Source organism: Quercus suber, unplaced genomic scaffold, assembly GCF_002906115.3.
Source record: "Quercus suber isolate HL8 unplaced genomic scaffold, Cork oak 2.0 scaffold_382, whole genome shotgun sequence".
Taxonomy (NCBI): Eukaryota; Viridiplantae; Streptophyta; class Magnoliopsida; order Fagales; family Fagaceae; genus Quercus; species Quercus suber.
In genome coordinates, this window is record NW_027069834.1 from 733,380 (window position 1) to 744,934 (window position 11,555).

The 11,555-nt window shown below is 35.4% G+C and overlaps 1 protein-coding gene across 1 annotated transcript; it reads right to left on the bottom strand.

Moving 5' to 3' along the window:
* Positions 1-229: 229 nt before the first annotated feature.
* LOC112001515 (uncharacterized) lies at positions 230-4,158 on the bottom strand. The gene is made up of 5 exons (XM_024033684.2): positions 3,237-4,158; positions 2,505-2,557; positions 1,810-1,976; positions 1,567-1,718; positions 230-1,180 (listed from the first exon to the last, which is right to left on the bottom strand). Exons 1-5 carry the CDS (start codon positions 4,009-4,011, stop codon positions 708-710), a joined length of 1,620 nt encoding a protein of 539 aa, XP_023889452.1. The 5' UTR covers positions 4,012-4,158; the 3' UTR covers positions 230-707.
* Positions 4,159-11,555: the final 7,397 nt, after the last annotated feature.

Sequence of the window (11,555 nt, forward strand, 5' to 3'; positions counted from 1 at the left end):
AATTTTTGTCATCCCTATAAATAATTACCCTTATCACATATCAAAACATGCTATTGTTAAAACAAAAACTGCAATTAGTAAATTACTGGCTCAAGAGAATGAACCTTATTTGCTAAGGTCTAAATGTAAGTTGCTTTTTCTTCAAGAGGTTTATAATTTCTCCAAAAAGGAAAAATCCCTTGGTAAGACAATAAACAAGAATGCGTTCCATGAAAACTGAGAGGACAAATAATGAAAATTTATGGTTTTGTCTAAAACCATAATTCCTAAATAGTGAAAATAGGACTTGCAAGTACAATATCAGTCGATGTCAAAATGTTACACTACATAGAATACTATCATAAACAGGAGCATATCTTATACAAAGGTTAGACAGTTAAGAAAGACTTCAGAAATGGCTTCTCAGCCATGACCATTTTGACTCATTTGTACTTATGGCAACCATTTCAATATTGACGTAAAGAGATTACGCCAGTATTTCACTTCATCAACATCTCTCCAAGAATTAAAAGTAAAGATCAAGCATATAAATGCGTGATTGCTAAATTTTTCTGATCTGATCTGGAAGCTTTTTTTATAGGCAAGGAAATAGTTTGCAGTAACAAGAAATCCTTCTCAATGCTTTTGTACTCTAACGGGTGTGTCCCCATTACGTATCACCATTTGATAGTCCTCCAAAATCCGCATAATGTTGCATCGAGCAAAATTCATTGCCTTATATCTTCCATATCTTCATCAGAGACTGGATTATCCACCTCACTCCCACTACTTAAACCACTACTTAAACCATCATCGTTGCCTATAGCGGAACACTTCTCTCTAACTGAAGTCTCATGAAAGTGATGCTTGACAAACTTAACCTGTAGTTCCTTTTCATCCTTTATCCCTTCTTTGCGTTTTCTTGTCCCATCAGTGGCTGTTGTCTTCATCATGCCATTAGCCACTAAAAATGCAGTGTCCACAGAATCAACCATTTCGAGATCACCATTAAATTTATCTTCCCCTCTCACCTCCTCAGCCAAACTAAACAGGGAACTTTCATTCAGGCTATTGCCATTTGGTTTTAGTTCTGGAAGAACATACTCTACCCTTGACTTGCAAATTGCTGCTTTGGCCTGGACTTTAGATATCTCACAATCAAATACTCTAACCTCCTGCTCTTCAACAGTTAGTAGCCACCCTAAAGATTAAATAACTTTATGATTAGATGCTTGAGGATATACCATCATAAACTATATGAAAAACAAGGGAGGAAAAAGGCAGTTCATTTCTAATTAGCCCCTTACCAACTTTCGCCCTCTTAACTATGACATATTGAAATTGTTTTACAACAGAGGACACTGCCATACTCCACAATGGAGATGGGTGGTCTAGTAACTTACATGCTCCACTTTTATAATTATCCAATAGCTGTGTCGCCATATTTTAACATGGCAAATTGAGAATCATAACCAGACAAGCTACAAGAGGTGCTGAACCATAGCTGACAAGGTAAGTAAATACAAGAGCATAGTTATATCAATTCAAGTTATATTTATCTAAAAGAAAAATATCAGGTCAACTTACCAAGAAGGGCTACTGGAGTGGAAATATTTGGTTTGCTTATTTTTCCCCCGGTGACAGTCTGATCAGTAACCCACTTGATCAATTGCGAGGGTAAGCAAGATTCAGAGAAGGCATTAATATAAGAAAAGGCTTTGGCCTGGTTGCCTTTTTCCCTGTGGCCAATCAGATCATGAGATTTATCAGATGAAATATTTATAAAAAAAAAATGACTACATCATAGCCACAATTGTCATGTTCTCTTACCTAGCAGACCGTATGGCGGTGTCAGCAACAAACAACCACTTCAGAATAAGATTTTTCAAGTGTTTGCCAGCCAACTGAATCACTCTTGAAGGTTCAAGGAATGAATATTCCACTCTTATGACAACATCATTAAGAACTTCTTGTAAAAGAACTCCATCTTCATAACTCTGAAAAGACAGATTTGGTACTAAGCATAATGGTAAAACTAAATATTAAAGGCATGTTTCATATGTTTCTTCAATGGCAACAGAAATAAGTTGTCCATTAAAATATAACCTGCAAATAAACAGCTAACAGTACCAAGGAAGGGAAGGTTGACTAACAACCATAGACTCTCCAAATGTTTAACAAGGACAATGGCCAACTGATAAAAGTGTGAAGAAAGGCTTTGCGTGTGTTGCAATTAACTCATGCATGCACTCAAGGATACTCGAGCCTGTGACCTTGCAACCATCCCATAATTACTCTCACCCTTCACAACTTTTACTTTCCTATATAGTTCAAGTATTTCTTTCTTGGAATGAGAAGAAGAAGTATTTCATTCTTGGATGCATCAAAAATTACATCATTTGCACATTAAGTTCTGAGAATCCCATGTCAGTTTATGGGAGGACAAGGTGACTTGCCTAAGCCTAGTGCCGTATAAGACCAAGGAATGAAGATCATAAATTAAACCAAGATGTAAACATACTGACCAGTAGGGAAGTGACAGGCAAAACTGGCTCTAACAGCATCTTGAGAAGGGTATCTGATTATGCACCAAAAACAAATCAGAAGATACGAAGATCAAAAATGAACTTAAAAGAAAAGAAGAAATCACTTGAGCTGAGCCCTAAGAGAAACTTAATTCTTTCCAAAGAGCAAAAGCAAAGGGCACACAGACGGGGAGAAAAGAGAAGTACTTCTAAGAACTACTTATTTAACTACCAAAAGAGACTTTGCATTCCCCAACTTACTCACCACTAATGTATTTCAACAGAAGAAGAATTAAATCTTTACAAATTGGTCCCTAATACATATTCAATGAAGCATACAATAAAATTAACAATGACTCTGGATCATCATTTTTTCCTGTTAAGTTATACATGCATATTAGTGGATCATGAACCCAAAACCTCACCTCCACCTTACTCTTACAAAGAGAGCGAGGTGCCATCTGCACTAGAGCTCATTATCACAGTAGATCATCAAATATAAAATTAACACATAAGCTCTGTAATTTTTAACAATAAAAATGTATTTAACACCCTATTGAATGCAAATAACTACTTGTCCCGAAAACTTAATCTGGATTCAAACTCATGACAACCTACTCTGATAGCCTAATAAATTACCGCGTATTTCAAAAGCTTAAACTAAACTAATAAGAAATGATGAACGGATTATTAAACTTTTAAGCAAGCATAGATAAAGTCAACAACTCTCACCAATAAACCAAAAGCTCCGAAACCCATTTATCGTCTGAATGGCCCAATTGTGCAAATCCTTCTCCAACTCCAATCTTGAGTTCCCCGACCCGAACTTCAAACACAACCTCAACAAAAAGGCCTCACACATAACAACCCCAGCCAAGTACCCAACCCCACATCCCACTCTGATCCCATTGCGAACCTCTTCACTCACAACCGGAAAAAACACTCTCAATTCATCCCTATCACCACAGTTATCAACAGTCCACACACCCAACACGTCCGAAAACCCCGAAACCGTTAAACTCTCATCCTCTTCTTTAACACCAACAACCTCACAATCGCCGCCGCCGCCGCCGCAACAAATGCTAGTGTAACTAACAACTCCTTCTAGCAAATTCTCAATCTCTTTTCTCGAAATTTTCTTGTCGTGCTGTACCGCCAAGTGGTACAGCTCGTAAATAACGGGAGCGAGGGTGGCGATTTTTTTGAACTGACCGCACGGTGAGGAACGAGCAGTGAGTAATTGGAAGAGTTCTTTGACCAAAACGACTCGTTTTGAAATGGGAGAGTGGTGGTGGTGGTGGGTGAGTTTGGAGGTGTGGAATGTGAGTGCGGAGTAGAACCAGAGGATTTGGAGAGGTGGGTCCGGCACGATTTGGAGCAATCGGGAGAAGATGGAGCCGAAATTGGAGAAATCGGTCACGCCGTTTCGGTACTCGGTTAAGAAACGTTGGATGGACTCGGTTAGCATGGGCTGGTAAGGATTGTTTGGTGGTGCTGTTTGGGTCATTTTTGTTTGAGAGAGAGAGTGAATTGTGAGTGAAAGCAAGAAATGGGAAGTGAACGTTTGAATTTGAAGTTGAGAGGGAGCGTGAGAAATTTGGGAATTGAAAGGAACCCTAGTTTTGCGGGGTTTTGTAAAGAGAACTTAGGAATAGGGCAGTGGGAAATGGGAGGGAAGTATGGGGTATTTTGGTAAGGTGACACATTTTGAATTTGAACTAATAATGTATTTGATTTTTTTTTTTTTTTTGACACATTTTGATTTTTGAACTTAGGAATAAATGGATTGGTGGAACTAGAAATCAAGATGGGGTGATTGGCACTTTAGAGCATTTCCAATAGATTCTCTAAATTTTTGTACTGTTTGAAGAATGAACAGTTATATTTATTTTTTACTTACTTATTTTTTCAAATGCACTTTTTAACAGATTCTCTTTTATTTCTCTATCTCATTTAAATATTAATTAATATAATAATATGAGAGAAAAAAGAAATCAAGAAGAAAGAAAAAGAATTGATATAACAGTAGTTGCTATAATTTTTTAATCATAAAAATCCAATTACTAATATACAGTAACTCATCAAACTTGATGAGCTTCTATTCATGAGAAAAAAAAATTATGATTTAAAGAAACCATTGGAGACCATTTTTTGATTTCATTCTCTATTGTAGATGTAAGGACGCAATTTGAGTCCTTAGCCCAAATGATGGATGAACCTAAGTCCAATACAATGAATTTGTAAAAAGTGGATTGGAAAACTGAGTTTTAATGAGTTGGACAATAAGTAAAGTGAATTCAGATGACAAGAAAATGAAGAGAGAATGGTTTAATCTAAAGAAAATTGTCCTCAGCACAATCCGAGAAGATCAATTCTTATATATTTCACTCAAGTTTTATTACAAGTTTAACTCTTGATTGCTATAGTGTTTTTCTTTTAATTTATTGATCCCCCTCCGTCAGGATTTTATTTCTGTTTTATACTACCTTCCTTCTTTCATCCCTACCCCCCACGTGTAGGGTAGATCGCTGGTGTTGATACTTGTCCCATCAACACATTCCTGAAATCCCTGGTAATAGCTGTAAGGGTAAAAATTATTGTTCAGATATCACCTCTACATAAATGCAACCAGTTGGTTAGGTGCAGAATATTCAATATAGTGGTAGCAACTTTCTCTTTAGATATTCCATGGTCATCCTCTATCATGTTCCTTCTTGATACTTATCCTTATTGGTGAAATTGTCCGGAACGTTACTTTTGACGTCAGACCGTACCTTCTGACCTGGGCTTTGCTTAGCCGAGGAAGTATTCCTCCTTGGATCACCTCCCTGGTACATCACGCCTAAGTCCCTTCCTTTATTTATTAGTACTGACTTCTATCTCATGTTTATCCATCCTCAGACTCACGAGGTGTCCTTGGACTGGGCTCATGGCCCAATATATTCTACTAGGCCTAACATTCCTACAGTAGATATTATTTTGCTTTTATATATGTGGTTTGAGATGCTCTTAATAGAGGGACAACAAATTGTGATGATAGGCCAAGCGTGTTGTTGGACTTTTGACCTTCGATAAGTAATGGTCAAGGGCAGCGCCACCTTATGGCTAGGGTGGTCCCAAGACCACCCTGACCTTAAAAGAAAAAAAAAAAAAATATATATATATATACACATAATAATTTAAGATTTTTTTATCTATCTACCTTTAAAAAAAAAATTGGGAACACCCTGAATTTTTTTTTTTGTCAATAAAATTAAATTATTGTCCATAATTTGAGCAACTTAACAATATATTAGGATCTTTCGAGTAAAAAGAACCACATACTTTTATATTCTTTTAAGCCTATACTATAGCTTTACTTTTAGTTTTTGCCTGACACATTGTCATTGTACAACTATTTTTTTTTTTTTCAAAAACATTATAATATGTGTGCGTTTGGATACCGTTTATTTTGCTGAAAACTGGGAAAAAAAAAATCGGTTATTGTTCACTACTGTTTAGCACTGTTCATTTGCCTATTTGTACTATTCATGGGACATGAATAGTGCAAGAGGCGCTGAGCTAAAAAAAAAAAAAGGCAAACGCAGCCTGGATCCAATCGAAGTTATATATTATATAGCTAATTGGTCAAAGTCACATAAAATTTCAATTACTGTTCTTTTTCAATAATTTTGATTAAAAAAAAATAGTAGTTTTAGTTAATTAAGTGAATAACTTAAAAAGTTACTTAATTTTTATATAATATCAATTAATTCATTATATATATATATATATATATATGTATATAATAAACTTTTTATTTTTATGATTATAATTAAACATGTGATTGTGCATTTTAAGGACATTTGATTAAATTTACATGAAAAGTGTCATTAAATATTATGTTTTTACATTTTGCTATCATATTATTAGTAATAAACTTATTATATTTTTATTTATATAATTTAAAATTTTATTAATTATATTATTTATGACGTCACAGGGTCGACCATCGGCCGTATCTCAATTGATCAAAAAACTAGTAACCAATCCATTTTCCGATTCTTTCACCGTACTAGTTTATAAAACCATGGGAAAAAAATTGAACGAAAATTTGGAAAAAAAATATATAATAAAACTATTAACAAGGCCCAAACCAAATGCCAATAGAAAAGTCCAATACAATATCAATCTCATCTTAGATTAAGACTATCACTACTTCAACACCAACACGATTACGTTTTAATTCAACAAATATTAAAAAAAAAAAAACCTTACTGTCTCAGTGCCTCGCGGATTCACAAGTCATTAAACAATTTAAACTAAAACTAAATCAAGCCTAAAGACTAAAAGAAAATAAGAAACTCACTTAATCTCTCCAGCCATCGCGGCCAATCCTTGTTTAGTAACACTAACAACAACTACAACTAAACTCCACAAACTTTATGTTGTAAAACTTTATGCATTTATGTGTTTTTATTATTGTTGTTGTTGTTGTCAATATATAAAATTTTCTTTTTATTAAATTATGTAATTTATGCTTCTTGAGGAACAGGCTCAAAAAAATTTATGGAGCCGCCATAGGTAATGGTAAAAGTTAGGTACAATTTAGGTTGTGAGCTAGATATCTCATCTCAATAATTAACTCATTCATATCGTGAAGAAAATTAGGTAACAGACTCTTTAGTAAACCTTTGATGCAGTTAAAATTTGCCTTTTGTTATGCATAACTCTCTTCCGTTATAGTTACAAGTTTTGTTAGATTTTGATTTGTCCACTTTTCTATGCATAATGTTAATATTTGTAACAATTGTTTTTGTTAGTCTTTAATAAAAACATATTTTAACCCCCAAAAGAAAACTTTGGTACAATTTGTTAAACATTATATAGTGATTTTTTAAATTAAATTCAATTATTGTGTTGCATCGGTCAATATAACTACATTGTTTTGAATCTAATTATAAACTTAAAGTACAACATTTAGGTGATGTTTAGAATGGGTGGAAGGGGAAGGAAGAAAAGGTAATAGGAAGGAAGAAATATGATTTCCATTTTTTTAGTTCATATGAGATAAAATAAAAAAGGTGAGAATATGAAGGAAAACAATTTAGCCGAACTCATCTTTTGCTTTTTGCCCAATTTTGGTGGAAATGGAAATAAACATGAGAATTAGAAATGCAACCGGTTTTTTTTTTTTTACTTTAAACTTTAGCAAATTACATTTTTTTTTGCCTATAAATCTTCATCACTCTCCCATTTTGACTAGGGCAACAAATAATAAAAAAAATAATAAAATATTTACGATCCATCTCCCTTTCCTTTGAAAACCAAACAAAGAGAAGATGAGTATATTTTCTCTTTTCTTTTCTCCTTCTCTCCCTATTTCCAAGGATACACAAGGGAAAATTTTATATTTTTCCTTTCTTTATCTTTTTTTTTTTTTTTCCCTTACTCTTATCGCTTTTCCATTTCAAAAATTCTACACATACGTCTTCAAATAAAATGGATTAGACTTTACCATATCATCACTAATGTTGACTATCATCATTTGGATATTTATTTAAAATATGGATGATCTGCATGAATTTAAAACAAGTAAAATATATTGATAAGATTTTAAAAATTCTATTGTAAAGTTGCTTCATGATTGATAAGATTTTAAAGATTCTATTGTAAAGTTACTTCATAAGAAAGCATTCACATCTAGTATTGCTTCCTTCAGCAAATTACTTTTTTCCCTTTAGTTGTCCACTTTTGTGACATACCCTATACAACACTCTTCATTTTACATTACATCCTAGTATTAAAAAATTTCAAAGAAATTTTTTCTCTCACACTCCCCCAACATCGTAAGAATGTAAGATCTCCTGTTGCTTCATTTTATAGGTTCTTTCACCCATGACCACTTACACCCAACAAGGCAACAATCCATGGCCAATAACCAACATAACAATAGAAATAATAACCAATATGAATGCTTTGGTGCTCTTTAAAATTGAAGAGTAATGTAGCATTTTTTGCAAAATTTTTGAATATTAGAGCCAAATGTAAGGGGTGATTATGTGTCCATTTGGCAAAAATTAAAAGGTCAACTTATTTTATTATTCAGCTTATTTTTACTACTATTTATGGGCCTCACTGCACTTTTTGGTACTATTCATGGATCTTATTGTACTATTTTAGCTAATTTTTATCTTTATTTACAGTATTTTTAACAAAAAAAATTTAGTTTCAACAAAATAAGCGAATCTCAAACAGACCTTATGCGTATATTATATATTTTGGCTTTTAATAGTTTCTTTGAAAGTGGATGTATTATGGCCTATTAACTATTGAAGACACTAATCTGAATTCACATGTATTTTTTTTTTTTTTAAATTGAAGAGTAATGTAGCATTTTTTGCAAAATTTTTGAATATTAGAGCCAAATGTAAAGGGTGATTATGTGTCCATTTGGCGAAAATTAAAAAGTCAACTTATTTTATTATTTAGCTTATTTTTACTACTATTTATGGGCCTCACTGCACTTTTTAGTACTATTCATGGATCTTATTGTACTATTTTATCTAATTTTTACATTTATCTACAGTATTTTTAACAAAAAATTTTAGTTTTAACAAAATAAGCGGATCCCAACTTTTTAGTACATTTATCTACAGTATTTTTAACAAAATAACACTTTATACTTTTTTTTTTTTTTTTGATGGGGAACTTGGAAGAAATAACATTCCAACTTGAAAACGAAATACAACAAAGCACGAGAAACCAGTCAAATACAACCAAAAAATTACATAGCATTCTCTCTAATAATCTGCTGGATGGGAAGTGGAGTGACACCCTTCCAAACCTGAGTTAGCCTAGAGAGTTTTGCTTCTTTGGCTAATACATGCGCTGCTCTGTTGCCAGTCCTTTTCAAGTGATTGAATGAATAGCAAGAGAAGGAATTCAAGGAAGATTGGATGTCATGAATGATATGACCAAAATCACTACCTGTGCAATCTGAAGAAAGGGCTTGGATTACTGATATTGCATCTGACTCAAAAATGGCGCATGATACCTGCATTTCTGATGCGAATAGGACACCTTGGAGGAGTGCATAGGCTTCAGTCACCTCGGCAGAGAAATCCGATGGAAGAGGCTTGCTTAGATCACCAATTGGGGTACCTGTGCTGTCTCTGATGATAACACCTACACATGAGTTCCCATCATTTGCCGAGGTAGCACCATCCACATTAATCTTAAAGAAACCTGAGGGAGGGGCTGTCCACTTGTGCTGCGAGGCAGTGGAGAATAAGGTGGACTGAGCAAAGGCATTATTGAAATCAATTAAAGCTCTCCTAGTTGAGTCCCACACCTGCATTGGAGTAATACCAGCATCATTGTGTATAGCTTGGTTCCTATTGCCCTAAATGGACCAAGCAATTATGAAGAAGGTGTCTAGGTCCTTGGAGGTTCCTTTTTCAAAAATCTAACCCGCAACGTCTAAAGTGTCCATTGCTGTGCCAGCAAAATTAAAAGGACAGTCCAACCACAAAGCCCAAGTGGCCCTAGCATGCTCACAGTGAATGAGAGCATAAGTAGTGGTTTCCATGCACTTATCGCATAAGAACAAAACCCAGCGAAGTTTAAGCCTTTGCAGCGGAGGTTATACAAAGTGGGAAGACCATTCATGCAGGCACGCCAAGCAAAAATCTTAACCTTAGGAGGGACCTTGAGCTGCCATATTTTCCTCCAAAGTGGCAAGGCAGAGCAGTTAGAGGTGCCTTCCATGTGCTCACCTTGTTCAACCAACTTGGCAGCAATGTAGTAAGCACTTTTAACAGTAAATGGACCATTTTTGTTTCCCAACAAGATCAAGCTATCCTTCGGAAGGCTAAAGCTGATAGGGATACTAAGGATGGTGGAGGCTTCAAAAGGGAGGAACAAGGACTTCACAAGGTTTGGTTTCCACCATTTAGTATCGTTGTCAATGAGAGAAGAGACCATTGGGAAGTTGTCGAAAGGTTTGGGGGGGGGGGAGATTACCTTGTGAGTGGACTTTGTTGGCAGCCATCTATCCTCCCAAACGTGGATCCGTATACCATTTCCCACCCTCCAACGAGTGCCCCTTCTTAAAACTTCCAAGCCATTATGAATGCTTCTCCACGCAAAACTTGGATTGCTGCCTTTTATAGAGTTTAGGACATCATCATGGGGAAAATATCTTGCTTTGTAAACCCGTGCCACTAAGGAGTTGGGGTTTGAAAGAATTCGCCACCCTTGCTTGGCTAATAGAGCTAAGTTGAAAGAGATTCCGGAATCCCATACCCCCAAAGAGTTTGGACTTGCACATTTTTTTCCAACTCACTCAAGCCAATTTTGTTTCTTGATTCCTTTGGCCCTACCAGAAATTCTGCATCATCCGTTCAAGATCATCACACAACGTTTCAGGCAATTGGAAGCAACTCATGATGTATGTTGGGACAGCCTATGCGACGGCTTTTATGAGGATTTCTCTACCCCCAATTGAAAGTAATTTGCCTTTCCAACCAACCAGCTTCTTCCCACTCTCTCTTTTATTTCTGCAAAAACCTGTATTTTTTATTTCCGAATCAAGGATGGGATACCAAGGTATTTTTATGCCTAGTGTCTTGCATATGGCCGAGAATACTTAGGATTTCGTCCTTACTATCAGGAGTGGTATTCGGACTAAAAAAGACCGATGGCTTATCTGCATTGATCTTCTGACCTGAGGCTTTTTCATAGGCATTAAGGGTGTTAATAAGCTCCAGGCATTCAGCAGTATTGGCCTTGCAAAAGAGGAAACTATCGTCTGCAAAGAAAAGGTGAGTGATTATGGGACAGCCCGACATATAGAGAGGCCATTGAGAGATTGATTTCTGGCTGCTTGATGAATGAGAGCAGAAAGGCCCTCAGCACACAAGAGAAAAAGCCCCGGATAGAGCGGGTCTCCCTGTATAAGGCACTTAGAAGGGGTGATGCTTCCAAAAACCTCACCATTGAGATCATCGAATACGAGACAGAGGAGATGCACTGCATAATAAGATTAACCCATTTTCTATCAAAGCCAAT